The 27055-nt window shown below is 52.8% G+C and overlaps 2 protein-coding genes and 1 long non-coding RNA gene across 4 annotated transcripts; 2 read left to right on the top strand and 1 right to left on the bottom strand.

The window, feature by feature from the left end:
• Window positions 1–12: 12 nt before the first annotated feature.
• TSGA10IP (testis specific 10 interacting protein) lies at window positions 13–8635 on the top strand. The gene is made up of 8 exons (XM_072789957.1): window positions 13–212; window positions 1518–1651; window positions 1754–2481; window positions 2664–2811; window positions 4717–4887; window positions 7364–7463; window positions 7662–7786; window positions 8479–8635. Exons 1-8 carry the CDS (start codon window positions 60–62, stop codon window positions 8600–8602), a joined length of 1683 nt encoding a protein of 560 aa, XP_072646058.1. The 5' UTR covers window positions 13–59; the 3' UTR covers window positions 8603–8635.
• A 395-nt stretch (window positions 8636–9030) lies between these two features.
• On the bottom strand, window positions 9031–10330 carry LOC140612457 (uncharacterized). Its single transcript, XR_012013662.1, has 2 exons — window positions 9803–10330; window positions 9031–9453 (listed from the first exon to the last, which is right to left on the bottom strand). It is a non-coding gene; the product is annotated as an uncharacterized lncRNA (long non-coding RNA).
• Window positions 9934–26357, top strand: SART1 (spliceosome associated factor 1, recruiter of U4/U6.U5 tri-snRNP). 2 transcript variants are annotated; one of them, XM_072789955.1, is made up of 20 exons: window positions 9934–10333; window positions 12112–12169; window positions 12553–12608; window positions 13158–13284; window positions 13407–13512; window positions 14009–14086; window positions 14194–14293; window positions 14382–14524; window positions 14603–14809; window positions 16133–16257; window positions 16338–16471; window positions 16577–16719; window positions 23743–23916; window positions 24119–24229; window positions 24568–24655; window positions 25018–25108; window positions 25219–25354; window positions 25853–25942; window positions 26051–26172; window positions 26273–26357. In XM_072789955.1, the coding sequence occupies exons 1-20, from the start codon at window positions 10021–10023 to the stop codon at window positions 26289–26291; spliced, it is 2421 nt and encodes an 806-aa protein (XP_072646056.1). In that variant the 5' UTR covers window positions 9934–10020; the 3' UTR covers window positions 26292–26357. The 2 variants fall into 2 exon arrangements, with proteins under 2 accessions (XP_072646056.1, XP_072646057.1); XM_072789956.1 differs by lacking the exon at window positions 9934–10333 and adding an exon at window positions 10533–10628.
• The last annotated feature ends 698 nt before the right edge of the window (window positions 26358–27055 follow it).

The following is a 27055-nucleotide window of genomic DNA, read 5'->3' on the forward strand; positions in this document are numbered from 1 at the left end:
GTGGGGTGGGCAGTTCCAAGGCTGGCAGATGGGGGTGGGGGTCCGGGCAGGACACCAATATGCGAAACACCCACCAACGGGCGAGCAGGACTACTTCAGGGAGACCAGGGCAGGACATGCGGCTTCAGGGAGACCAGGGCAGGACATCCCAGGCTCCTGGGATGACCATAGGGCTGCTCAAGTTCCTGTCAGACATCCCCCAAGCTGAGCAGGTGAGGGAGGCCCTGTGGGGGGACTTCCAACTGCCTGGAGGCAGCCTGGCTGCCTGGGGTCAGTATAGGCCAGGGCTCAGGATGGCACTGGAGAAGTCATGAAACTGGAGCTGAGGCCCGGTGAGAGACAAGAAGGCCCAAGGCAGGCAGGGACCACAGGGAGACCTAAAGGGTCCAAGGCGAGGATGAGGAAGACACCCAGGGATGACTCCCAGGCTTCCAGGAGAGCCATCTAGGGGAACTGCAGGAGAAGGAGGAGGAGGAGGGTTTTAGGAAAGATAATAAGCTTCCTCTACCTTGATTTAGCAAGTCCAGAGCCCCATGGAGCATTCAAAAGAGCTATCCGGGACATGGAGGCAGCACCGTACCATGGTGACAAATCTGGGCTCTCGAGACAGACTATGCATGTTCAGATCCTGACTCCACTTACTGGCTAGGTAACCTTAGTCAAGTGATGTCACCTCTCTGAGTCTCAGTGTTCTTATCTGGGATGAGATGAGATCTCATCGGGCCCTTTCACGAAGATGGCACTGAAGGCGAAGAAGGAAGCCCCTGCCCCTCCCAAAGCCGAAGCCAAAACAAACGCTTTGAAAGCTAAGAAAGTGGTGCTGAAAGATGTGCACAGTCACACACACAAAAAGAAGATCCGTATGTCACCTACATTCCGACCACCCAAGACCCTGCATCTCCGGAGGCAGCCCAAATAACCTGGAAAGAGCGCCCCCAGGAGAAACAAGCTTGATCACTATGCCATATCAAGTTCCCCCTGACTACTGAGTCAGCCGTGAAGAAAATAGAAGACAACAACACACTTGTGTTCATTGTGGATGTCAAGGCCAATAAGCACCAGATCAAACAGGCTGTGAAGAAGCTCTATGACATTGATGTGGCCAAGGTCAACACCTTAATCAGGCCTGATGGAGAGGAAAAAGCATATGTTCGACTGGCTCCTATCATGCTTTGGATGTTGCCAACAAAATTGGGATCATCTAAACTGAGTCCAGCCGGCTATAAATCTAAATATAAATTTTTTTCACCATAAAAAAAAAGATCTCATGGGATAACAGTGGGATATAGGTCCTTGGGAAAGTTAAATGAGTTGATGCATGAAAATCCTGAGCATCCAGCAGGTACTCAGCAGCATCATTAAATATTAAAAATTGAGGTGGTGATCAGTCAGTTTTACCAATAACAAGAGCCCAGCAGGCCAGCCATGGTACAGAGAAGAGGAGGGTCCCCTGGAGGAGGTGTGGGATGCTCCAGGAGGCTGCTTGCAGCCAGGCCTCCTCTCCTGTCTTCACCTAGGGGAGGCTTGGGAATGGCGATGATGTGGCTCTGGGCCAGCAGCCGAGGTCTCGGAGCACAGGACAGATGCCAAAGAAGGACCGGAGGCCCAAGGCTCGGAATAAGAAAGACCGTGGCTCTGCTGAAGCTGAAGAGTAAGCCACTGTGCAATAGGCTGGGGGGATACTGGCTGGCAGGCCCCACTGGGGGCCGAGGCCCTGACCTTGACCCTTGCTCCCTGTCCTCTCCTTCCTCAGTCTCATCCCCTCTCCTCCTCGGAAACCCTCCTTCCCCTTCCAGTGGGCCTGGGAGAGCTTCACCACTGATGGCCAGGCTCTGCATCAGCCCAGCTTCTCCTCGGCCTCCGCCCCAGGCCACCAAGCTCTGTCCTTGTCCCGAGCAGTCCCCCAGTATAAGGCCAGGCACAAGTCCACAACCACCCTCCCAGAGCCCCATGGCTTCTGCTGGAAAACAGAGGGGCCAAACCTGGAGAGAAGCCAGCAGCTCAGGGCCTGGGGTTGCATCCCCAGCTGTTCTGGCAAAGGGGAGAGCCAAGAACTGGAGGCACCCAGTGAGTATGACCTCCAGCCACCTGGGAGGAGGTCAGGATCAGGATCTGAGTCTGAGGAAGGCACCGAGCTGGAAGCCCTGGGTTCTGAGGAGATAGAGAGGGTTTTGAGCCCTGGGGAGCTGCCCCAACTCCTCAGCAGGGGGTTGATATTAGAAGAGGAACAGTTTGTAGAGGTGACAGAGCAGGCCGAGGAGGGAGAGCACAGGACCCTCCATAGAAGGAGAGCTGGTTCTCAGAGAAAGGGGCAGAATTTTCGCGAGGCAGCCTCCGATGAAGATGACCTGCAGTGCAAAGGGAGCAGCTCCAGCTCCAAACTCAGAAGACCACAGAGGAGGAAGTCAAGGGCCAAGGAGCTGGAGGGGCCATGGGACCCGGAGAAGCTGCAGAGGCAGTTACAGCAAGAGTTGGACTGTGGTGAGTGTGGGCTTCGATGTCTGGGTTCCCCAGGAAACTACAAGGTGGGGAGAGAGTTTGGGGAACCAGCAACCTGGACCAGGAGTTCAGACAGGGTTATACTGCGCTCCAGGTGCTGGGCGGGATTGTCCAGCGGGCTGGGAGGGAGGAGGCTATTCTCTGACTTGTCCCACTCTGGATAGGCCCTCAAAAGCAGCCCTGGAAGGCTTTGGGGGCTGCTGTCCAGGCCTCCAATCGGAGTGGGAAGGCCTATGCCTTGGGAGATGAAGAGAGTTTCCTGTTTGCCAACTTTCCTAACCGTACCTTCCACAAACGACAGGAGGCCACCAGGTAAGGTAAAAGAAAAAGGAGGATGGGAAGAAAGGGCTGGGAGTAGAGAAGGAGCCAGTTCTCCAGAGACACTGAATCATTCATCCTCATTCATTAATTCATTTATCCATTCTCTAATCTTTTGGTCATCCAATCTTCTACAGATCGATGCATCTATCCACCCACCCACCCATCCATCCATCCATCCATCCATCCATCCACCTACCCATTCATATACCCACCCATCTATCCATCTCTGTCTACTTGGCCAGGTGTCTATTGACACAAGCCACTTTTCATTTATTTTCCATCTTCTATCCACCCATTAATCTATTAACTAAGTGATCAAAGCAACACATGTTGAATATCTACTCGTGGGTCCTTAGGATATAAAGATGAAAAGACGTGGCCCCAGCCCTAAGAAAGTCAAGGTCTGCTGGGAAAGGAGGCAGATGGACAAGACAACAATGAAGGCAGTAGAGTCAGACAACTGCTATGCTTGGGGCTTGAACAAAAGACAATGAGAGCAGAGGGGAATCCTGGGAAGGGGCTCTGTTGCATTGTCTAGGTGAAGGATGATAAGGGCCTGAACCAGCTGGCCCTGTGAATAGAGAGAGGGGAATAAATTAAAGAGATATTTGGGGGCTGGCTCAGCAGGTCTTGGTGATTGGTTAGAGGTGGCAGGTGAGAATCCATTTCAACATTCCAATAGCACCCCTCAATTCTGACTCTGTCATCCCTGGCTTGCTTCCCACGCTTCTCAGTGCACTTGGAACAAAGCCCAGGTGTCTTGGTAAGGAGGCTCCTGTCTCCCACACCCGCCCATATAGGAATAGCTAGAATGTGCCATGCTCTCCCTCCCTCATCTCCCGGAGCTGCCATTCTCCCTCATTCACTCAGCTAACTCAATGTATCTTTAAGCTTCCTCTGGGAAGCTCTCCCCTCTGCTTGCCTCTGTTATAGCTCTTGCCACATGGCATTGCATTGGGGGGCTGGGCTGCCTGACTATCCCTGGGTGCAGACTTAGAGATCCCTAAGACAGGTGCCAGATTTTATTGGTCATGGCCTCCCTGCTGCCCTACACGAGACATGGCACCTAGTTGGTGCTCAACAAATATGTGCTGAGTAAACAAGTTTATTGGTGAGGACCATGATTGAACTATGCATGAATTCACCAACACTGAGTTTCTATTTATGTTAAGCACTGTTTTAGATGCTGGGGAATCCACTGGTAGTGAAGAGAAGAGATAAGGAACCCTGCTCTCATGAGACTTACCCTCTACTTGGGATGAAGGATAATTAATAAAGAAATGAACAAAATGTACAGCTAGAAATGGAAAATACCTGGGGGTAGAAGGGGTGGTAAGGGAGTCTCTCTCTCTCTCTCTCTCTCTCTGATATTTGAGCAAGGATCTAATTAACAAGGAACTGGCCATCAGAGCTAGGGAAAGAATGTTCCAGGTGGAGCTAAGCGTTGTCTACTCAACCACCCACACCATTCATCCACGCCTTTATCCATCCGTTGATCCCATCCATTCCATTCATATATCTGTCCCTCAAACCAAAAGGCATCAATCTAGTTCCTACCAGAGATGGGGGTCAGAGAGAACAAGGTCTGACCCCTGTCCTCAAGGAGAGCTGCTTTGCAATGGGAAGTGAGCAATCTGGGTGAGATCACAGGTGCACCAAGCCCCACAGGACTGAGGGTGTTCAGAGTTGGGGCACACAGCTGGCTGGAGTGGGAGGAGGCTTCCAGGAAAAGTAGGGAAAGGCCTTGAGGTGGGCCTGTGGGCCGAGCCCCAGATGTAGCCCTCATCATGTCAGACTTCCATGACAAACCCACTCCTCTCCCTGCCCCTGGCCTCTATGAGACTGCTGCTCCCCCCAGACTTCTCCCATCCTCTTCTTTCCCTCTCCCTATTGAAGAAGCTTGCTGCAGGCCTGGGAGCGGCAGCAGGAGGAGGAGCGGCAGCAGGCCGAGCTGCGGAGGGCCCGGGAGCATCGGGTACAGCAGCAGGTGGCTCGCTGCCTGGCGGCCTATGCACCCAAAGGGAGCCGGAGGTCAGGGACCACCCACCACAGGCTGGAGGAGCTGAGGTAGGAAGCCAGGCTGGGGAGGCTCTGGTGGGGAGAGGTCAGGGAAGGCAGTGCAAGATGCCAGAGGAAAGACACAGGGGACGCAGTCCTCATCTCCCTCCAGGGCTGAGTCTCCACAACCATCCTCCAGCCCTGGCTGGTGGGCCAGGCCATTTGGCCACACTTTACAGATAAAGACCCTGAGGTATGCAAGGAGGAGGGGCTGAGCCAAGGTCACCTAGTTAATAAAACAGTCCTGCAGCTGTCAAGCTCACAGAATGTTCTATATGCATTACCACATGTTCAAATCTTTTTTTTTTCTGATTTCAAAAACTAGGCATGCTTATTATAAAAATACAGATGTAACCAAAATAGTTCACATAGCACATCAACAGTGCCTATGATCTCACTCCTGGGGACAACCGTTGTTTGCCTCAGGTGAAGAGTCATCTATTTTATTCTCTTCCTATATGTTGACCATTAAGAAGAAATAGACAAATGTGTCTTTAAAAGCAAACCTTTTTTAGACTCATAACAGACCCTTAAATGGGCGTTATTATCAGTCCCATCATTCAACAGAGGAGGAGACGGAGCTCACAGAGCTCAATTAATTTGCCAAGTGTCACAAGTGAGGGGCAAAACTAGGATTTCAACTTGGGAAGCCACTTAGCCAAACCTGCTAGCCCATTTCTTAGTGCTTGAATACCTAATCTGTAGATAAAGGGCACTGGGATCTTCCCCCGAATGCCCTATCCAGTGAAACAGATAATACAAATAAATATGGTCACCAGTGCCATGGACATTGAGCACCTACTGGGTGCAGCTGGCAGCAGGGCAGCCCTTTCCACACCTCATCTCCTTTCATCCTGAGAGAGGAGCTAGGTCAGGGTTGAGGTCTCTGCTCTGCAGTGGGGTCACCAGGGACTCAGCAGGGTTCTGGTCATCTACTCTTGGAGGCTCAGTCTTATTATTCCCAATTTTGAAGATGAGAAAACTAGGGATCTAAGAAGGCAACGGTGTTTTAAAAGAATCCTTGGCCAGTGATCAAGGAGATGCCTTCTCCTTGCGAAACCTCAAGTTCATTGTTTGTGTGTTTATTTTTTTCAATGAGGCAGGAAGCCTAAGGTTCAAACTCCAAGGGACAGATGTGAATGAGAAGAGTGTTTCACACACATCTCTTGTATTTTCTACTAGAGAGCAGATATTTTCCATTGGGGTCTCTCAGTCCTTATAACCTGTGACTTTTGCTCTCTCTGCTCCTCAAAGGCTCTGGCCTGTACAGGAGGTGTGGGCTCAAGAGAGGTCACCCTGTGGGAGGAAGGCCTTCCTTTCCTTCCCAGATGTTGGACAGGGCTGACATCCACTCTCCAGCTTCCTTTCTGCTTGGGGCTCCAAGACATGGACTTCCTCTCAATTCTAACAAGAATCAAAAAGGAAAAATATGCATGACATCATAGGAGAGACAGACTGAATGCCAGCTCACTTCCCACCCCCACCTTTGTAACTGCTGAAATTACCTCTTGAATGCTGAAGACTCCATTTTGCAATGACTTCTGTTCCTGGCCATGGGTTTTCAAATTCATCTGTTTTTCACCAATGGCCCTGGTGGGGCAAGGCAGTGTTTTTCAGGGGCCCTGTACACTTGTTAGAGGTCCCAACATGAGTCTTGTCTGCTTCTCCGCTCCTGTGTATGGGTGCTGCTGGCACACCCAAAGACCTCTCTTACATGCTTCACAGGATTCCTGGTCCTCACAGGATTCCTGCCAGAGGGCCCCTCTTGCTGCCTGGATATTCAGCTTGATAAGCAGGCATATTTCAGACAAATGTGCAAACCAATTTTTTGTAAACAGATGTGTGCTTCCCCTGTGGAACCTTGATCTTTTTTGGGATGTTTTCTTTCATTTGCAACATCATTCTTTTGTTCCTCTGTCCCATGTTCTAAGTTGTGTGCTTATAAGAACCCCAGAGAATGGTAGCAACTTTGTCCAATCCCTGCCATAGTGCAGAGAAAACTGAGCCCGGAGCCCAGAGTGGAGCCTTACCCAAAGCCATGGTCAATAGCCACTGCTTCTTCCTCACAGATGCAGCGTGAGAGGGTGCAGGGGTGTAAACACAGGGGGAAGAGGCTGTGCAAGCAGATGCCCAGTTGCTCCGAAGGCAGTGCTGCCCCCCCTACCCCGCCCTGTGAGTGTGGCTGGGAGGCTAGATGAGCCCTGGCTGCACAGCCTGCAGACTTGGTCTCAGTCTCTACTCCCCAGCTGTGTGAACTTGGACAAGTCCCTCAACCCTCCTGGGCCTCAGGCTCATCATGGGTAAAATGGAGCAAATAATTTCTATCCCATTGACCTCAGGAGGAATCCAGGGCGGAGATGGGAATGAAATGGCTTTGCAAGGTAAGGGTGGGGAGAATGTCAAGTCCTTAGTGAGAATGAATGGACTCAAGAGTGGGGATAGGTTGTGTTCATGGTTAGCTGCCCAAAGGCCCATCTCCCTGCAGGCGCCAGGAGCGACAGCGCTTTGCTCAGTATCAGGCAGAGCTACAGGACATCCAGCACAGGGTACAGGCCCGGCCCTACCTGTTCCAGCAGGCCATGCAGGTGAGGGCTAGCACCTGGAAGACATGCCACCTCCCTGAGAACAGTGCTTTTCATTGGATGAGTGGGTAGGGAGAGTGGGCCCTTTAGATAGGACCCTGGGCCACACCCACCTGGAAGCCCTGGGACCCTCTCAGTAATCACAATGCTATTTGTTCTCAGCAGCCTTGGTGCAGAGTAGGAACCCTTATCTCTCCTCAGGTCAATGCCCGGCTCACGGTGACCCGGCGCTTCTCCCAAGTGCTGTCAGCACTGGGACTGGATGAGGAGCAGCTGCTGGCTGAGGCAGGAAAGGGAGACACAGAGGGCACCTCCAGGAAATCCAGGTGAGGCCATCTAGCTAGCCAGAGAACAGGCTCTGCCCAGCTATCGGAAGAAGGGGTGCCACTGCCAGTCCTGGGCCCTACAGCCTCTCCCCCCTGTCTTCCTGGGCTCGGCATCCAGGGAAAAGCTGAGAAAACTTGTGAGCAACCATGTTGACCTGCCCTGAATCTAAGCTTCAACCCTGGCCTGGTCCACTGTCTCAGCCTGAAGGACTCTGCCTAGCTCTAGCAGTCAATAAGGCCTCCCCCAGACCCCGTTCTCCGTGTCACCCGAGAAGGGCAGGACCCGGGTTATGTTTTCCAGATCCCAATAAAGAAACTAAGGACCTGGGGGCAAGGTCTTACCCAAAGACACAGGAGCAAATAAGCTGCAGAGCCAGTGTAGGAATCTGTGGCCAACTGAGTGACCACACACCAAGCCCCTGTTACAGGGTAGTGCCACACAAATCACCCTCTGCATACTGTCCCTTATACTTTAGGACAACCTGGTGCACAGCAAGGTTTATAAAGCTTATTCATAAGTAAACTGAGGCTTGAGAAGGGGAAATCACTTGCTCAGAGTCTCAGCATAGAAGCCAGATCTGAACCCCTATTGCCAAGAATGGCCTTTCCACCCCTAAAGCCCAGGTCTCCTTGGGCCTGGGGGTGGGGAACTAGAGCCCATGGTCTCTATCTGTGTCTCCTCCTTCTTTAAGGAGCCACAGGTCAATGGAGGTGAGAACGGAGCACTCTTCTGAGAGCCTCCCAAAGACAGAACCCACCAGAAGGCACTCCAACAGGCACTCTACTCCAAGCCCAAGTCAAGAGTCTAGCCCCTAAGATAACAATTAAATGCTTTATGGGAAATATAACGTGTAATTTCTGGTGGTGCTGGGAAGAGGCTGCAGGTTGGGAGTAGGAGGTAGCAGGAAGCAGCAGGCTTAGCTTGCCCCATCACCCAGGAGCTTTGGTTGTGGAGCTGCCCCCACCAGCACACACAGCTCTGCTTCTGCTCCTGAGTGGATCATCTCACAGAGCAACAGCTGTGACTCCTCCACTCCCATTTCCAACATTTATGCTGGGTCCTAGGAATTCAAGAGGGAACAGGACCTAATGGCCTCTGCCTTTGAGAACTCAGGGTGGGAGGGGAGGAGGTTTGGATCCTTAAAGGGGTACGTATCTTACACTGTAACCAGTGGTTTGCACAGGGGCCGCCAGTTCCAGCAACTGGGGGTTGCGGGTCAGAGGAGGAATTATGTGAATTGCGATTTTACTTTTTAAAAGACTTTGTTTATTCATGAGACACACAGAGATGTAGCCAAAGGGAGAAGCAGGCTCCCTCTGGGGAGCCCGACAGGAACTGGGTCCGGGATTACGACCTGAGCCAGAGGCAGACGCTCAACTACTGAGCCACCCATGCGCCTTGGGATTTTAACTTCTAAGTAACTTCAAATTTGGGCCCCCAAGGAGGGGGGTGGGAATGAGCTCACATACCCAGTCGTGCTGTGTGGAATTTTGCAGTTTCTGGGGGTTCAAAGTACAGATTTAAAAACCCAATCCAAGGTGAGGGGGGTGCCTGGGTGGCGTCTCCCACTCTTGGTTTCGGCTCAGGTCCGGATCTCAGGGTTCAGCTGGCCCTTGTCTCCCTCTCCTTGCCGCTCCCGCTTACGCGCTCTCTCAAATAAGTAGATCTTAAAAAAAAAGAAACAAAAGACAAGGAAAAAAGAACCCAATACGAGTAAGGTGGAAAGGCAGCATTTGATAATATCGGGTGTAGGGGCTCAGAGGCTGGGCTGGGTCTCAAAACAAGCTGCGGCGTCCCACACCCGATGGAGCCACGACGAGGGGGCGGGGGCGGGTGGAGCCCACCGGGAGGACGCCGACTGGAGCGGCGGGCGCGGTGCACGGTAAAACCGGTAAACCCGTGAGGCAGGGAGCGTCTGGTGGCGGGGGGGGGGGCGCCTCCAGCTCCCAGATTGCCGGCTTTAAGGGCTTATAGTTCGGAGGCCTGTAACCCCTACACCCGGCGCACGCACGCACTTCGAAGACCGCCACCAGACCAACAGCTCCGCAAACACGCAGCCGGGCTCCGACCCCGGCCTTCCCGTGAGCCCTCGGGGCAGGCACCGAGGCGAACGGCGGAAGCAGCCACTCTTGGTTTCCGGCAACACGACAGCGGCTGCCGGGCGACCCGGAAGTAGTCCCATTTTGCGTCGTCGGGGCTCGGCGGCGGCCGGGCTCGGGGCGGACGTACCACCATGGGGTCGTCAAAGAAGCACCGTGGGGAGAAAGAGGCGGCCGGGACGACGGCGGCGGCCAGCACCGGAGGCGCCACCGAGCAGCCGCCGCGGCACCGGGAGCACAAAAAACACAAGCACCGGAGCGGCGGTGGCGGGAGCAGCGGTGGCGAACGTCGGAAGCGGAGTCGGGAGCGTGGGGGCGAGCGCGGGGGCGGGCGGCGCGGGACCGAAGCCGAGACACGCAGCGGCGCGCACGGGCGGGAGCGCGGCCAGGCTGAGCCCTCAGAGCGGCGCGTGAAGCGGGAGAAGCGCGATGACGGCTACGAGGCCGGTGAGGGCGGGGCCTGTGGGGGCGGGGCGGGGCGTCCCGGGGCGGGCGGTCTGGCCTGGGTGCGAGCCGAGCGCTGCCGCCCCGGCTCCCCGACGCTGTCTCCGTCAGCAATTATTAGAGAGTCTCCCCGTTTGGGATTAAAAGTTGTCTCTCTCTACTAACCTCTGCGAGGGCAGAGGTTTTCTGTTGTCTCAAAATTGGCCCCTCACAGGCCCTTATTTGTTGAGTGAATGAATCAATGAAGTTGTTCTAGCTCGTGCAGAACCAAGAAGAAACCTGATATTGGGCAAACCGGGTAGGGTTCATAGCAGAGATAGGAAACCGGTCGGAGCACAAAGGGCCCTACAGAAATTTGAATTTTGTCTTGAGGGTGGTAGAGAGCCATGGATTTAAGCTGAGGAATGAGTTGATCATATTTTGCAAAGATTCCTAGATTGAGACCTGGTTCAAAAATAGTCAAGACTGGAGGCCACGTGAGGATTGATAGTGGCGTGTGCTGAGGCAGCGGAGGGTGGAGAGACCTGAACAGATTGAAGAACCGTTTGGGAGGAGGAATTAGAGCTTACTTAGCACTTGGGTGAGGGTAAGAAGGAAATGAGGATGGCTCCTTAAATTTTGGTTTGAGCAACTGGGTGGGTGGTTGTGTCTCCTGAAATTGAGGACTTTGGGAGAGAAGCAGACTTTTGAGGGGAGAGAGTTCAGTTGTGGAGAGCATTGCAACCGATAGGGTTTGGGCTGGATAGAGCAATTTGGAAGTCATAAGTAAATCAGGTGGCAAATGAAGCCTGGCGAGAGAGTAAGGAGTGGGCAGTAGAACCTTAAAAATGCCAGCATTTTCGTAGTAGGTAGAGTAAGAGGCTATAAGAATGCTTGATGGTACAATATCCAGAAAAGAAAACTATAGAATCTTGTGTCATGGGGTCTGTTGCAAAGAATAGTCAATGGTGTCACACACACCACAGAAAATAAAGGAAATTCGAGCTGAAAAGAATCCGTTGGATTTAGAAATAAGGAGGCTGGTGACCTTGGAGAGAGCCTAGAAAGGTTGAGATCCAGGGTCCAGGTGAGGTATAGGGGAAGAGGTAGGTTATGGAGTGGGGACGCAGGAAGGATGAACAGGTGGTAGCACCTGGGTGGGGAAGCTCCATCTGGTGGCGTCTAGCCTCTGTCTGTGTGTTGTGTTCCGAAGTTACTTGCTGAGTGAGAGATGAGTAGAGGAAGTCTGAAAAGCTACTTTATCTCAGCATCCTCACTATCCATCACAAAACAGGGACCATTAAGTGTATTTCTTGACTGGATGAACTGCGCAGAGAACACAGTCATGCTGCTAACACAGTCCCTGACCAGTGGGGAGAAACAGACCTGGAAGTGAGTGATGAGCTGTGGAGTTCAGGAGAGAGCAGTTCATTCTGACCAATAATTAAATAGGAGTTCAGAAGGAGGTGGCATTTGGTCTCTGCATTTGGATAGGATCTCGTCTATCAGAGTTAGGCCAAGGAGGGCAGTGTGGGCTGAAAACAGAATGTACAGAAGTGGAGAGGAGGCAGAGTGAAGGCTGCAAAAAGGTTGGACCTTTTGGGGCAGGAAAGGAAGGTTATGTTGGGGTCTCAAGAGATTGGGACTGAGATGGAAGGAGCTACTGAGATGGAGGAAGGTTGCTGTTTTCGAGTGTCTCAGTAGGGCCCGGGTATGGGTAAGGGAGGTCCCTGCAGAGCTCGAGCCAAAGATGTGGTTTGTTGGCCCTTTGTTCAGCTCCTGAACTATACTTCTTGTTCCAGCTGCCAGCTCCAAAAGTAGCTCAGGAGATGCCTCATCTCTTAGCATCGAGGAGACCAAGTAAGTTCTGTCTTCCTGATGTTTCTACTTTTATTTTCTGAGACAGAGGGCTTCTGGGAACAGTTTCCTGGGGGACCATTCACACACTAAGGCATTCTGACTGGAATTGGAAATGACGTATAACCATTTGAGTTACAGAAAAGACGCTAAGACCCAAGAGAAAGATGGTCTTCTGCTGGTTAGGGGCAGGCCAGGCCTAGTGCCTGTGTTCCCTGATTTGGAGGCCAGCATCCTTCCCAATGTCCTTGGCTGCCTGGGTCAGTCTCTACTTTGGGGACCCTTAGGACTTCTCAGTTCCATCCTGTTTTCACTCTCTATCCAGAAATGTCTCTGATGTCCCTATTTTGTTGGCAGCTCCTAACATGTGTATCTCTTGTCCTCAGTAAACTCCGGGCAAAGTTGGGGCTGAAACCCTTGGAAGTCAATGCTGTCAAGAAGGGTGAGTGTGGGACTGAGGATGGGGGTGAGGGAGGGCATTTGGGTGGAGGAGAAAGATCATCTGAAGGGGTCTTTGAGGAGGATGGGGTTATGGCACAGGTTCAGCACCATTTAGTGGCCATGTGTGTGTATGTGTGTGTGTACACACATCCTTGTGGATAGGCACAGGCTTCTCCTTAGTGTCACAATGGAGGGCTGGGAATAGGCTTATTCTTTAAGTTCATATGGCTAGCATCGTTGCTTGCTCTGGCTGTGAGGCAGCATTAGCTAGACCAAGATACATGCGTAGTTGCTGCAAACTGATCTGGGCTATGCAGGTGTTGGGTTCATTTGTTTCTTAATGCATGATGGGAGGCGAGGATGCTTGCAAGGTGTGGAGGATCCCGTCATGCTGTGCGGGAAGGAAGTAGGAGGAGGGAGGTGAAGGATTCACTCCCCTTCTCCTGGCCCCTTCTGGCCCCCTGAGCTGGAAGGGGGCAGGGTGAGTGGCTCCCTCCTCTCCCCACCAGCCATGGGCAGGCATAGCCTCACGTCTGGGCCCCCCTTCCAGAGACGGGCACCAAGGAGGAGCCCGTGGCAGCTGATGTCATCAATCCCATGGCCTTGAGACAGCGAGAGGAGCTACGAGAGAAGCTGGCAGCCGCCAAAGAAAAGCGCCTCCTGAACCAAAAGCTGGGGTGAGGAGGTCCCAGCCAGGGTGGACAAGGGAAGAACCTGAGGAGGCTGCCAAGGAGCTCTTGAGTCAGGTGTGCGGAGCAGGAGTGGGGGTCCCCAGAAGGCCACTTTGTTCTTTTTTCAGAAAGATAAAGACACTGGGGGAGGATGACCCCTGGCTGGATGACACTGCAGCCTGGATTGAGAGGAGTCGGCAGCTTCAGAAGGAGAAGGACTTGGCAGAGAAGAGGGTGAGCGCCTGGGCAGTTGGGGGTGGTTGCTCATTGCCTCTGGTAACCTGCCTGGCTGGTGAAGCAGGAGACTTGTCCTTGGGAGGTGACTGGGCTCAGAGAGGTCGGAGATCCGTGGTCAGTGGCATCTGTTTTGGATTCTTAGCAGCTGGCCTACAAGGCCTGCTGGTTTTTTGTTTTGTTTTGTTTTGTTTTGTTTTTTTAAGATTTATTTATTTATTCATGAGAATACAGAGAGGAGAGAGAGGCAGAGGCATAGGCAGAGGGAGAAGGAGGCTCCATGCAGGGAGCCTGATGTGGGACTCGATCCTGGCTCTCCAGGACCAGGCCCTGGGCTAAAGATGGCGCTAAACCACTGAGCCATCTGGGCTGCCCTATTTTTGTTTGTTTGTTTGTTTGTTTCTGTTTTTTGTACTCCCACCTGGTAAAGTCCCATGGGTCTTCCAGTGATGCTGAATGGCCGGAGGTCATTGGTTACCCCTCTCTCATCCCATAGGCCAAACTGCTGGAGGAGATGGACCAAGAGTTTGGAGTCAGCACTCTGGTGGAGGAGGAGTTTGGGCAAAGGCGGCAGGTGAGGCTGAGAACAGGGTGCCAAGCGCTGTTGTACTTGGTGCTGGGATCCCAGGGCTGGATGGGTCAGGGCTCCTGACTTAGCTGGACATTTCCCCTCCCTTGTAGGATCTGTACAGTGCCCGGGACCTACAGGGCCTCACTGTGGAACATGCTATTGATTCCTTTCGAGAAGGGGAGACTGTGATCCTCACCCTTAAAGACAAAGGTGGGTTGAGCTCCGGTGCTCTGGTTAGGGGCATAGGCCCTGAGTCGAGGGTAAACATGAATGGCTGTTGCTCCTGCCCTCTCCGCAGGTGTGCTGCAGGAGGAGGAGGATGTACTGGTGAACGTGAACCTAGTAGATAAAGAGCGGGCGGAGAAAAATGTGGAGTTGCGGAAGAAGAAACCTGACTACCTGCCCTACGCAGAGGATGAGAGCGTGGATGACTTGGCACAGGCAGGCTAGGCAGCAAGATGGGGTCTGTGGCTTTTCAGGAGCCAGGCTGGGTCCCAATCTGTACCTCTTGTTTTGCAGCAAAAACCCCGCTCTATCCTGTCCAAGTATGATGAGGAGCTTGAGGGCGAGCGGCCACACTCGTTCCGCCTGGAGCAGGGTGGCACTGCTGATGGCTTACGAGAGCGGGAGCTGGAGGAGATCCGGGCCAAGTTGCGACTACAGGCTCAGTCGCTGAGCACAGCGGGGCCTCGACTCGCCTCTGAGTACCTCACACCTGAGGAGATGGTGAGCCCTGCGGCCTCCACCTGCACCTTGTAATTGGGGTGGAGATTCCTCCCTCTCCTCTGGGAGTCTTGTGCTGTGGGGGGAGCTGTGGAGGAAGAGCGAGTATGAGGGGCTTGGCCCTCGTGGGTAAGCAGCATATGACAGCCCTAGGGAGGTGCTGAAGGGGGACGATGGCTGTAGACAGAACAGGGACTGTTGACACAGAGGGTTCTGAGTTCGTGTTCGAGCTCTGCCACGTAGCCAGCTTGTGCCTTGGATGAGTCATTTAACTGTGAGCCTGTGGCACCCGTTTGAAATGGGAATGGTGGGAGCCATCTCTTGAGGGGTGTCGTGAGGGTTAGTGACAATGTGGGTAAGTGGTAATTTTATAGCTGTGTGTGGATTTTGTATCCGGGATGATTGTGAACACAGAGGTAGATCTCTGGCTCAGTAGATCGTTTGGCTTTGTGATTAAGAGCAGGATTCTGGAACCAGAAGAATAAGAGCTCTCTCTTCACAATCCTGCCTTCCCATTCAGGAGTTAGGTGAACTTCAGCAAGGAACTTAGCCTCTCTGGGCCTTGGTTTTCCTCATCTCACAAGTGGGATGAAGTCACACCTATGTCACATTTTTTTTTTAAGATTTATTTATTTACACAGAGAGAGAGAGGCAGAGACACAGGAGGAGGGAGAAGCAGGCTCCATGCAGGGAGCCCGACGCGGGACTCGATCCCGGGACTCCAGGATCGCGCTCTGGGCCAAAGGCAGGCGCTAAACCGCTGAGCCACCCAGGGATCCCCCCTTATGTCACATGTTGTTTGTGTTTGTAAAGTACTTAGAACAGTGGCTGGTGTGGAGGAATGCTAAAGAAGCATTCATCCTTGGGATGCCTGGGTGGCTCAATTAAGCATCTGACTCTTGATTTCAGCTCAGGCCATGATCTCAAGGTGGTGAGATGGAGCCCTGTGATGGGCTCCATGCTGGACGTGAGTCTCCTTAAGATTCTTTTTCCGGGACACCTGGGTGGCTCAGTGGTTGAGCTTCTGCCTTCGGCTCAGGGCGTGATCCCGGAGTTCAGGGATCAAGTTCCGCATCAGGCTCTTTGCGTGGAGCCTGCTTCTCCTTCTGCCTGTGTCTCTGTCTCTCTCTCTCTTTCTCTGTAATGAATAAATAAAATCTTAAAAAAAAAAAAAAAAAAGATTCTTTTCCCTGTTCCTCCCACCTCTTGCTCCCCCACCTTCTAATTAAACTTTTTTTTTTTTTTTTTTTATAGCATTCATTCTTGTGGGCTCATGGCTGCCCGCCTTCCCCATTTCATGTCTCATTTTTCTTTTCTTCCTCTCAGGTAACTTTTAAAAAGACCAAACGGAGGGTGAAGAAGATCCGCAAGAAAGAGAAGGAGGTGGTAGTGCGAGCCGATGACTTGCTACCTCTTGGGGACCAGACTCAAGATGGGGACTTCGGGTCTAGGTGGGCTTGGAGATCAGGTTGTAGTATGGGGGTTGGACTGGCCTAGGGCCCACACTCACCCGAGAGGCCTCTTCCCACAGGCTGCGGGGCCGGGGCCGGCGCCGAGTGCCTGAGGCCGATGAAGAGGCCCCAGAGGAGGAGGACAAGGAACCGGCACCTCAGCCCCTGCAGTCAGATGACACCCGTGTGGAGAACATGGACATCAGCGATGAGGGTGAGGGGCCTGTCCAGCCGGGGCAGGGTAGGGGTGGCAAGGGCCGGGCTGAGGGGCCCTGGGCAAGGAGGTGATCTGAGCAGGGCTTCCCTTTGTTTCTTTCAGAAGAGGCTGGAGGACCACAGTCAGGGTCCCCAGAGGTGCTGGAGGAGGATGAGGCAGAGCTGGAGCTGCAGAAGCAGCTGGAGAAGGGGCGTCGCCTGCGGCAGCTCCAGCAACTCCAGCAGCTGCGAGACAGCGGTGAGAAGGTGAGGGGGCCCAGGAGCTGAGCGTGGGGTTGGGGGCATGCTGACCTCCTCAGGGCCAGGGCCTTTAGGGACAGGTGTGTCCATGGTGACCTGTCCTCAGGAGCATGGCACCTTCATTCCAGTTTGGAACTTTTTTGTGTGTGTAATGTCATGTTGTTAGCAGATTTCTTTAAGATCAACCAGTGTTTTGCTCTCAAGATATTTTAAAGTTGGAGCCTTCCCTGTCTTCTTTCCTTCTATGGCTGGGTGTTGCATTCCTCCTGGGAGTAAGGATTGTCCCCGGGGGTGGGGGTATCACTGGTGAGCAGGACAGCGAGGGGCCCTGTGTTCTTGGAGCTGCCTCTCTAGCTGTGGCCTGAGGGCAGGGTAGCAGTAAGCGTGTGTGCACATGCGCACACAGCACTTCTGGTAGCACCTGGAGCTGGGCAGACCGTCTGTGGAAAGCGGAGCAGATGGCTGGAGGGCTGGAGTCTTGGGTCTGCTTTTGAGGGGAGACCTTGCAGGGGATGGCATTTGAGCTGAGACATAAATAACAACGAGGAGCCAATCTTGCAGAGATTCAGGGTGGAGGTGGGTGGGCAGACTGGGCACTCAGGTGGTAGAGACAGCAGGTGTCCTTGGGAGGAGTAGCCTAGAACACTTGAGGGCCTGGCAGTATGAGCCGGACAGAGGCCAGTGGGGCCTTATGGCCATGACCACTGTTGACCCTCAGTGGGCACTTGCCTGGGCCAGGCCCTGCTTGCGTGCTTTGTATATCCAGTGACTTGATGTTCACTGCAACACCTTGTGAGGAAGGTTCTGTTATCTCCGTTTTATAGATGAGGAAACTGAGGCATAGAGGCCTTAGGGAAGTGACCTGGGGTTACATGGCTGGTAAGTGGCAGAGCTGGGGTTTGAACAGCCTGACTCCAAAGTCCACGCTTTTCACCCTACCCCTCCCAGCTCAGGGGGGAGAGACTGGAGCAGTGGCCCAGCCCGTGGGGGCTCCTGCTGTGGGGTCAGAGAAGCAGCAGCCCCTGAGCTGGAAGAGAGCCATGGGAGTGGGTGGCACAGCAGCCAAGTAAGGCTTTTGAGGAGGGGGAGTAGGGAGTCCTCTAATTCCTGAGAGGCAGGTCCGATCTGGAATAATAGAGTCAGCAAGACTGAGGAGGTAAGGAAGCCAGGCCAGCAATTGGGGACAGTCCCTCAGAGCGAGAGCAGGTGGACTGTGCGAATGTTGGAGGTGCAGCGGCGGGTGGTCTCGGCCTCAGTGACCCAGGTGCTCTGCTGCAGCAGGGAACATGGCCCTGGATGGTGTGGTGAGTGGGCGTGGCTGTGATCCAAAAAGGCTTGGTTGGCAAGAGCAGGTGGTGGGCTGTATGCTGTCCACCGCTGCTGCAAAGAGGGTCAGAGAAATGGGGCGGTAGCCAAAAGGGGTGTGAATGAGGATAACCAAGAGTGCAGAAGTCTGTCCTTGTGGAACTTTTGTTCTAGTGAGAGGACATGAAAGAAGACATAAACAACATCCAGTAGGAAAACCACTGTGAGCAGAAACAGGAAAAGGCCAGGTAGTGGAGAGATGAGGAGTGAAGAAGCGCTCCCGTTTTAGGTCTTCTGGTCAGGGTGGGCTTCCCCGAGGAGGTGACCATTGAGATCCAGATGAAGTGTAAGTATCAGTGACATCTAAGGGCGCAGTCCAAGGTGAGGGAACACCTGGCCCCTGAGACCCTGAGACACGAGCCACTGGGCTTGCTCAGGAAGTTGGCTGAGGCCTGCATGGCTGCAGGGGCAGGAACCCCAGGGAGTGTTACAGGGAAGGAGATGGTCACGGGCCATTCAGGCAGAGACTTGCTGTTGCGGTAGATGTAGCCATCAGAGTTCTGTCTTTGGAGGAAAAGCAGTGGAAGGCTGTTGCAGACATCCAGTTGGAATGACGTCGACTGTGATGGTAGCCGCAGAAACAGGAGGAAGTGGCTGTATTTGGAATGCATTTTGAGGGTAGAATCAACAGCGTTCATTTGTAGATTGTGTGCAAGATTGTGAGTGGGTACAAGAAGTTAAGGATGACTCCCAAGAATTCTGACTTGAACAGCTGGCCTCTTGCTGAGTTAAGGAGAGGGTAAGGCCATTCCTGAGATGGGAAGAGCTGGGGAGATAACAAAATGTTCGGTTTTGGTTAAGTCTAATAAAAAGTGCTTTTCTATTAGGGGTATTTGATACTGAACAGGCAGTTGGATATGTGAATTTGAACTTTAAGGGAAAGGCTGAGACTGGAGTTATAAATGCAGAAGTCATTTAAAGTCCTAGGATCAGCTGGAGTCATCAGGACAGTGAGTGTGGAGAAGGGAAAGTGCGTGAGGGTAGCCAAGAGGAGAGGGTCATGTGACAAGGTCCTGAGTCACGTGACAAGTGGCTCTTGAGAGGAAGCGTGTAAGCATCTGTGACACATGCTCCAGAGAACTTGGGTATTGGGGATGAGCATTGACCTTTGGATTGGGCAACATGGAGGTCACTGATGGTCTTGTCTAAATCGTGGTCTTTTGGGGTGCGGTGGTGGGAACTGAGAGCCAGACCACACAAGTTTCAGCAAGGCTGCCAGATATAAGATTACCAGATAAGAGCCAGTTGTGTTTACACACACCAACAAGAGAGAGAAAGTATAACTTTAAAAAAGGTACTGTTTGTGAAAGCAGTATAAATAGTAAAGTAGCATAGATAAGTGATAACAAAATGGATAAGAGAGAGGCCGATTGCAACAAAATAAAAAGGAATAAATGATGTGTGAGATAGGGATCCCTGGGTGGCGCAGCAGTTTAGCGTCTGCCTTTGGCCCAGGGCGTGATCCTGGAGACCCGGGATCGAATCCCTCGTCGGGCTCCCAGTGCATGGAGCCTGCTTCTCCCTCTGCCTGTGTCTCTGCCTCTCTCTCTCTCTCTCTCTCTCTCTGTGTGTGTGTGACTATCATAAATAAATAAAAATTAAAAAAAAAGATTTAATGATGTGTGAGATAGATCTCTATGGGGGAAGTTGCAGTCCATCTTTGAAAGACATTGAAGAAGACATAAATAGATAGACTGTGGTTTTAGGCAGCTAGGGCTGCCGTGACAGAATGTCACAGACTGGGTGGCTTAAGCAGCAGAAATTTACTTCTCAAAGTTTTGGAGTCTGGAAGTTCAAGATCAAGGTGTTGGTAGGTCTGGTTTCTCCTGAGGCTTGTAGGTGGTTGTCTTCCTGCTGTGTCCTCTTATGGCCTTTTCCCTGAGTGCCTATGTCCTTGCTGTCCTTTTCTTTTATGAGGACACCAAACTACTGGGTTAGGGTCCTGCCCTTATGGCATCCTTCAACTTTAACCATCTCCTTAAAGGTTCTGTCTCTAAATACAGTCACCCCATGGGTGAGGTTTGAACATACGAATTCTGGGAGGACACACTTCAGTCCATAACTACTGTGTTCATAGGTAGGACTCGGTAGTGTAAAGATGTTCATTTCCTCAGACTAATTTGTGGATTAAATGCAATTCCAGGGGATCCCTGGGTGGCTCAACAGTTTAGCGCCTGCCTTCAGCCCAGGGCATGATCCTGGAGTCCCGGGATCGAGTTCTGCATCAGGCTCCCTACATGGAGCCTGCTTCTCCCTCTGCCTGTGCCGGTGCCGCCGCCCCCCCCCTCCCCCCGTCTCTCATGAGAAAATAAAATCTTTAAAAAACAAATAAGTAAATAAATGCAATTCCAGTAAAAATCCCAAAGGGATTTTTGTGGAACCTGAAAAGCTATTTCTGAGTTTACTTGGAAGATCAAAGGGCCAAAAAAAGCCAAGGTGCCTTGAATAATAAAGTGGTGGGCCTTGCTCTAACAGCGATCCCTTTATGTCATCGTGGTAACTAAGATGGTGAAGTAGTGGTGGAAGGACAGACTGACAGGGCCAAGACCAAGTGGAGGGTCCAGGAGCAGACATAGGACAGCTATTGACCCAGTCGGAAGGGCACCCGGTTCAGCAAGGCCTGTATGGACAGCCAGTTACCAATTTGGGGGAAAAAGTGAAATTGGGTTTGTATCTCACACAGAATTTATTACAGATAAAGAACTTAAAAGTAAAGAATTAACATTCTAGAACAAGGTTAAGGAAATTATGTTTGTGACTTTGTTGCAGAGAAAGTTTTTCTTTTCCTTTTTTAAATTACATTAGAATACATAGAACATAAAATTTACCAACTTAACCATTTTTAAATGTTCAATTCTATTGAATTGTTAAATCCATTCACATTGTGCAGCCATCCCCACCATCCCCACCCCCCCAGCTCTTCTCGTCTTGAAAGCTGAAACTCTGTCCCCGTTAAACACTGGCTCCCCCGCTCCCTGCGGCAGCCACTGTCCTTTCTGTGGCTATGACTTTGACTACTCTAGGAACCTCCAGTAAGAGCAGTCACAGAGGATTTTTTTTGTGACTGGATTATTTCAAGAGAAAGATTTTTTTAAGATATAAATGTGAGGGCAGCCCCAGTGGCTCAGCGGTTTAGCGCCGCCTCCAGCCCAGGGTGTGATCCTGGAGACCCAGGATCGAGTCCCGCGTCGGGGTCCCTGCATGGAGCCTGCTTCTCCCTCTGCCTGTGTCTCTGCCTCTCTCTTTCTCTGTGTCTCTCATGAATAAGTAAATAAAATCTTAAAAAAAGAAAAGATATAAATGTGAAACATAAGCCATGAGGAAAAAAAATTTAATTACTTAGAAATTAAGAACTTAAGTTTTTTAAAAAAGGTATCAAGAATGTAAGAAGGCCAGAGAAGACTCTTGCCTACATGTATATAATCATCAGTGGGTTGGTGCCAAAAGTCCAAATGACAAAAATTGGCAAAGCAGGAAAATAGGCAAAAGACCTCAATGGACAGTTCACAGAAGTAGAAGGATAAATGGTCAATAAAACACCCAAGGGCGGTGCTTGGGTGGCTCTGTCGATTAAGTGTCTGACTCAATTTTGGCTCAGGTCATGATTTCAGCATCATGAGCTTGAGCCCACTTGTCAGGCACCATGCTGGGTGTGGAGTCTGTTTGAGATTCTCTCCCCCTCTGCCTTACCCCCTGCTCATGTATGTTCTCTCTCTCTCTGTCTCTCTGTCTCTCTCTCTTTAAATCAAAATTAAAACCAAAAAACCCCCCAGTGAGGTGCAACTTCATTAATGGTCAAGGAGAGGTGAACTAAAATAATGACGGACCAGGTTATACCCACATCATTTGTCAAAAATGTCAAAGTCTGACAATATCAGGTGTCAGGATTTGGAGCAGCCAGAGTTCTTAAGGATTTTTTGTTTGTCTTTTGAGAGAGAGAGAGACAGATGGTGAGAGAGAGCACAAGTGAGGAGGAGAGGGAGAAGCAGACTCCCTGCTGAGCAGGGAGCTCAAGCGGAACTTGATCCCAGGATCCCCTGACTATGACCTGAGCTGAAGGTAAACGCTTAACCGTCTGAGCCATCCAGGCGCCCCTGGGGTAGCCAGAATTCTCACACATGCTCTTTGCAGGCCCGTAGGGGAATCTGATGAGCTTGGGAGGGCAGTGACCTACTGTACAGGCAAGTGTGTGCCCTTCGGCCCAGTGTCCCCTCTCCTGCACGTGTACCCCCAGAAACACACTTGCCTGTGATCCTGGAGACGAGCATCAGATTGCTTGTATTTGCATTGTTTGTGATAACAGAGAAAGTCCATCCACAGTGTGCAAGGAAGCTAGATTAAGATGCGTTTATCGTGGAATATGATTCTGCAGTGAAAAGCTAAGAAATACAGCCATTCGGGTCAAGATGAATTAAAAAAAAAAATATATATATATGTATTTTATCTCTCTATTTGCTTATTTAAAAGATTTTATTCATTTATTCATGGGGGGCGGGGTGTGTGGCAGGGACACAGGCAGAGAGAGAAGCAGGCTCCATGCAGGAAGCCCGATGCGGGCCTCGATCCCGGGATCACACCCTGAGCCAAAGGCAGACGCTCAACCGCCAAGCCACCCAGGCGTCCCTATATATGTGTATTTTAAAAAGGAAATCTTAGGGGAATCAGATTCAGACGATACACTGTTTTAAAAAATGCACAACAAAATAATACCCTGTTTGTGGATAGGTCCTTATGTGGAAAAACTGTAAATAAAAGCCCCTGAATCATGACCACAAACAAGAGATAAGGAGACACTCAGGCTTTGAAAGGGTATTAATAGTGTTTCTCAGACTGGATGATGGGTACCTGGGTGTGTGCGTGGTTGTTATTGTTTTTAAAAATATGTGTTAGAACCTGTTTACATTTATGTTGCCATTCATTAAAAAAAAAAATATCGTGTAACAACATGGAAGGAAGGGGTGTTGAGTGGCATGGTGATGGGAGACTTCTCTCAGGAGTGTGCTGTCAGGGGGAAGCAGTGAGACTGCGGGGTGGAAAGAGTGGAAATACTAGGCCACCCTGTCTACTTATGGGAATGATACAGTCAGCAGAGGGGACAGTGGGTTCAGTCGATGGTGTCTGGGGCGGATATATGAGGGGTCTTGGAGCCATGCTGGGTAGGAGGGTAGTCTGAGGGAGGAGCAGGGCAGAAGGGGTGGGTGCCAGAAGTCTGTTGGAGTTCCACACGACATCTTCCCAGCCTGTGGCCTCAGAGAAGGATTCTAGAAGAAGCTGTGTTTAGTTGAGCCCTGAAACAGGAGTTTGTCGGGTGAAGGGTGGATGGTAGTGAAGTGGCAAGAAGCCCTGATGTGCTCTGATCCGGGAGGGAGATGTGAGGCTGTGGGGCTTTGGACAAGGGCCATGTAGCATTTTGGATATTAATTTAAAGGGCAAAAGGGAGCCATCGATGGCTTTGCAGCAGAGGAATGAGATGGGTGTAGGTGCAGAGTGGAGTTTGGACTGGGAGTCAGGGAGGAAGCAGAGACCAGTCAGAGGTCTTCTGTGGACAGTAGGAGAGTAGGAAGGCTTGTCTTACTGCCATCAGGGAGGATTCTGGGTTTCTGGGTCTCAGTGGCACCTCCCCCAGAAACTTCTGGGTTTGCCCACAGCTGTTCCCTCCCCCAGGTGGTGGAGATTGTCAAGAAGCTGGAATCTCGCCAGCGGGGCTGGGAGGAGGACGAAGATCCAGAACGGAAGGGGGCCATCGTGTTCAATGCCACGTCGGAGTTCTGCCGCACTTTGGGGGAGATCCCCACCTATGGGCTGGCCGGCAACCGGGAGGAGCAAGAAGAGCTCATGGTGGGTTTTCAGGCAGCCTACCTCTCCTCTCCTCCTTCCCTTCCTCCTCCCATCCCTTCCCCTTCGCTCCTGACTTGGGTTCTCCGTGCTGGTCAGGTCCATGTCAGGTTTTGCATAGCTGGTAACAAGCCTTGGTGCTCCAGTGCGTTAGGCTGGCTGGGGGCTGGGGCTCCTGGGCTGACCCTGGTCTTCTGACCCCTAGGACTTTGAGCGAGACGAGGAACGCTCAGCCAACGGTGGCTCCGAGTCTGATGGGGAGGAGAACATCGGCTGGAGCACAGTCAACCTGGACGAGGAGAAGCAGCAGCAGGATGTGAGGGGCGCGGGGCACGAGGCTGGGGCGGGGGGATAGCAGAGTAGGAGACCGCAGCCCACGGGCGGAACGGGTGGAGGCTGGGGTTTGAGGCCACCCACCCAAGGCTCCAGCCCCAGCTCTGCCCCTTCCTTGTTGGGGGACCTTGAGCAAGTGGCCTGTTGTCCCAGAGCCTTGCTCTCTCACTCTGTAAAGTTAATGGTGTCGTGGCAGGACTGTGGCATAGCGCCTGGTCCCAGGAAGGACCACAGTGGTGTGTGGTGGGGGTGATGGGGGCAAGAGGGTGAGGAGCCCCTGCGGCCCACTTACCACCTGTGTCCCCGTGTGCTCCCCCTCAGTTCTCTGCCTCCTCCACCACCATCCTGGATGAGGAGCCCATCGTGAACAGAGGGCTGGCAGCTGCCCTGCTGCTGTGTCAGAACAAAGGTGAGGGGCTGTGAGCCTTGGAGGGGCAGAGTGCTGGCACAGCTTCCTCTGGTCCCCCTGGGGCCTTGACCTGCTCTCTTGGGACCCGAGAGCTACTCATCTGCACCCAGTTTGGGGGAAGTTGTTGCAGCATCTGGCCTCTTGGCTCTGAGTCACTCCATTTTTGACAACTTTACCACTTAGTCCCACAAAGCACCACTCACCCTTTAAGTGTCAGTGTAGCTGGGGAAAATCGGGGCAGTTGAAGCAGTCAGGCCCTGGCGCAGAGAGACCCTGGCATGAGGACCCTGCCATATTTACTGGGCCTGGGCTGCACCCCCTGAGGGCAGGCTACCTGGAGTCTGACCGCCACCTGTCCCCAGGGCTGCTGGAAACCACGGTACAGAAGGTGGCCCGGGTGAAGGCACCCAACAAATCCCTACCGTCAGCCGTGTACTGCATCGAGGACAAGATGTGAGTGTGGCAGCGCAGGCAGGGGCATGGGCTGGCGCCAGCTGGGAACCACCGGGAACCCAAGCAGGGCGGGCAGTGGCTGGCCCTGAGGGTCCCTTTTCTCGGTCCAGGGCCATCGACGACAAGTACAGCCGGCGGGAGGAATACCGTGGTTTTACCCAGGACTTCAAGGAGAAGGATGGCTACAAACCCGATGTGAAGATTGAGTACGTGGATGAGACGGGCCGGAAGCTCACTCCCAAGGAGGTGAGCAGGGCTGGCAGTGACCGAGTCACAGAGAGGCAGGGCCCCTGCCCTTCCCACCCGAGGCAGAGCTGCACTGTGGGTCTCGGCTCAGCCGACCGCTGGCTGGGGAGCTGGTGAAGTGTTGCCACCTCTGTGTCCCAGTGGGCACAGCGTGCCCCGTCACAGGCTTGGTTCCTTTGCCCACCTGCCCCCCCCCCCCCATGGCTTCACCTACCCTGGGGGGCCACCTTTCTGGCATTGGTGTGCAGGCCTTGGGCTGACGTGTGCTCACTGTCCCTTGCTCCTGCCTTACCTGCTCCCAGCTCCACCACCACGGGTGTGCTGCCCTCAAACCCAGCCCCAGCCTCCACCTCACTCAGGATCCCAAGTGCCCCCATTGCAGCACATCCAGCCCCCATGCCCATCTCCCTGACTCTGACTGGGAGCCCCCAGTGCTAGGGCCATGGCCCTTCCCTCTGGGGACAGGTGGCTCTAACATGGTTCCCGCCCGTGTCCCAGGCTTTCCGGCAGCTGTCCCATCGCTTCCACGGGAAAGGCTCAGGCAAGATGAAGACAGAGCGGCGGATGAAGAAGCTAGATGAGGAGGCGGTGGGTGACCCACTGGGACGTGGGGGGGCTTCCACATCTGCTGGCGCTGGGGTGGTTGGTGGACAGGGACCCACTCCTGCCCTGTGCTTACTGGCCCACACCCTACAGCTCCTGAAGAAGATGAGCTCCAGCGACACACCCCTGGGCACGGTGGCCTTGCTCCAGGAGAAGCAGAAGGCCCAGAAGACGCCGTACATCGTGCTCAGTGGCAGCGGCAAGAGCATGAACGCGTGAGTGGGGAAGCTGGGCCGAGGGGGGAGGGCCGAGGGACAGCGCTGGGCCTGACGTGGTGGGAAGGTTTTCAGCCTCACACCCCTCTTCTCTCCGCAGGAACACCATCACCAAATGAAGCTGATCTCCCTTCTGACCCCCTCCCCGACTTTAATATTAAATAAAGTTCCCTCCTTATTTTTTCCTCCTTCGTCATGGTGCAGATTCCAGGGTCAGACCTGGGAGGAGGGGCAGGCAGTGCTGGGAAGAGCATCCACAGCACTGCCCTTGGGCTTGCCCCGGTGGCTGTGTGACCTCAGGCAAGTCACCCAACTTCTCAGAGCCTTAGTTCTGTCATTCATACTGTCAAAACAGCTGTTTCACAGGATGTCTTGTGAAGATTAAATGAGTTTGTTCATTCATTCATCCAACTGGATTTAGAGGTGAGCCCGTCCCCTCAGAGGTGGCTTCGGTCTGGCTTCTGCTAGGTATGACCCGGCCACCTAATGACACAGATAACTAAAAGAGATGAGGGAGAGAACCGTCCAGACCCTCTAGGACAGTCCTGTACCCCTGCCCTGGGCCCCAGCCGGCCAGAGAAGCCAGTCGGTTGATTTTCTCCACCCCCTCACCCCTGAGTGTCCGTGTCTTACAGTGCCTGGCTGCTTGTCAAAGGTCACATCTTATCCCCAGCAGGGCTGGCTTTAGGGGACCAGTGGAGGTGTTTTTAGCACCTCCGTCTCCCAGCGACCGTTGGTACACAAACCACCGGCCTGGGGCTCAGGACTCTGTGTTTTAATGGGCCGGGCTCCCCGCAGGGTGAGGGGGCCACCACGCTCCTCGCCGCCTTGGCCCCACGTGTGGTTACTCAGGGAGGTGAGCTCTGAAGGACATCTCCCCAGG

This window comes from Canis lupus, chromosome 21 (assembly GCF_048164855.1).
Source record: "Canis lupus baileyi chromosome 21, mCanLup2.hap1, whole genome shotgun sequence".
NCBI lineage: Eukaryota > Metazoa > Chordata > Mammalia > Carnivora > Canidae > Canis > Canis lupus.

Bases quoted from the DNA above. Each gene is read 5' to 3' on its own strand.
- TSGA10IP (XM_072789957.1), top strand. From the start codon at position 60: ATGCGAAACACCCACCAACGGGCGAGCAGGACTACTTCAGGGAGACCA. The intron at 1,652-1,753 runs GTAAGCCACTGT...CTCCTTCCTCAG, and splicing joins GGCTCTGCTGAAGCTGAAGA to TCTCATCCCCTCTCCTCCTC. The intron at 2,812-4,716 runs GTAAGGTAAAAG...TCCCTATTGAAG, and splicing joins AAACGACAGGAGGCCACCAG to AAGCTTGCTGCAGGCCTGGG.
- SART1 (XM_072789955.1), top strand. From the start codon at position 10,021: ATGGGGTCGTCAAAGAAGCACCGTGGGGAGAAAGAGGCGGCCGGGACG. The intron at 13,285-13,406 runs GTGAGGAGGTCC...TTCTTTTTTCAG, and splicing joins CTCCTGAACCAAAAGCTGGG to AAAGATAAAGACACTGGGGG. The intron at 14,087-14,193 runs GTGAGGCTGAGA...CCTCCCTTGTAG, and splicing joins AGTTTGGGCAAAGGCGGCAG to GATCTGTACAGTGCCCGGGA.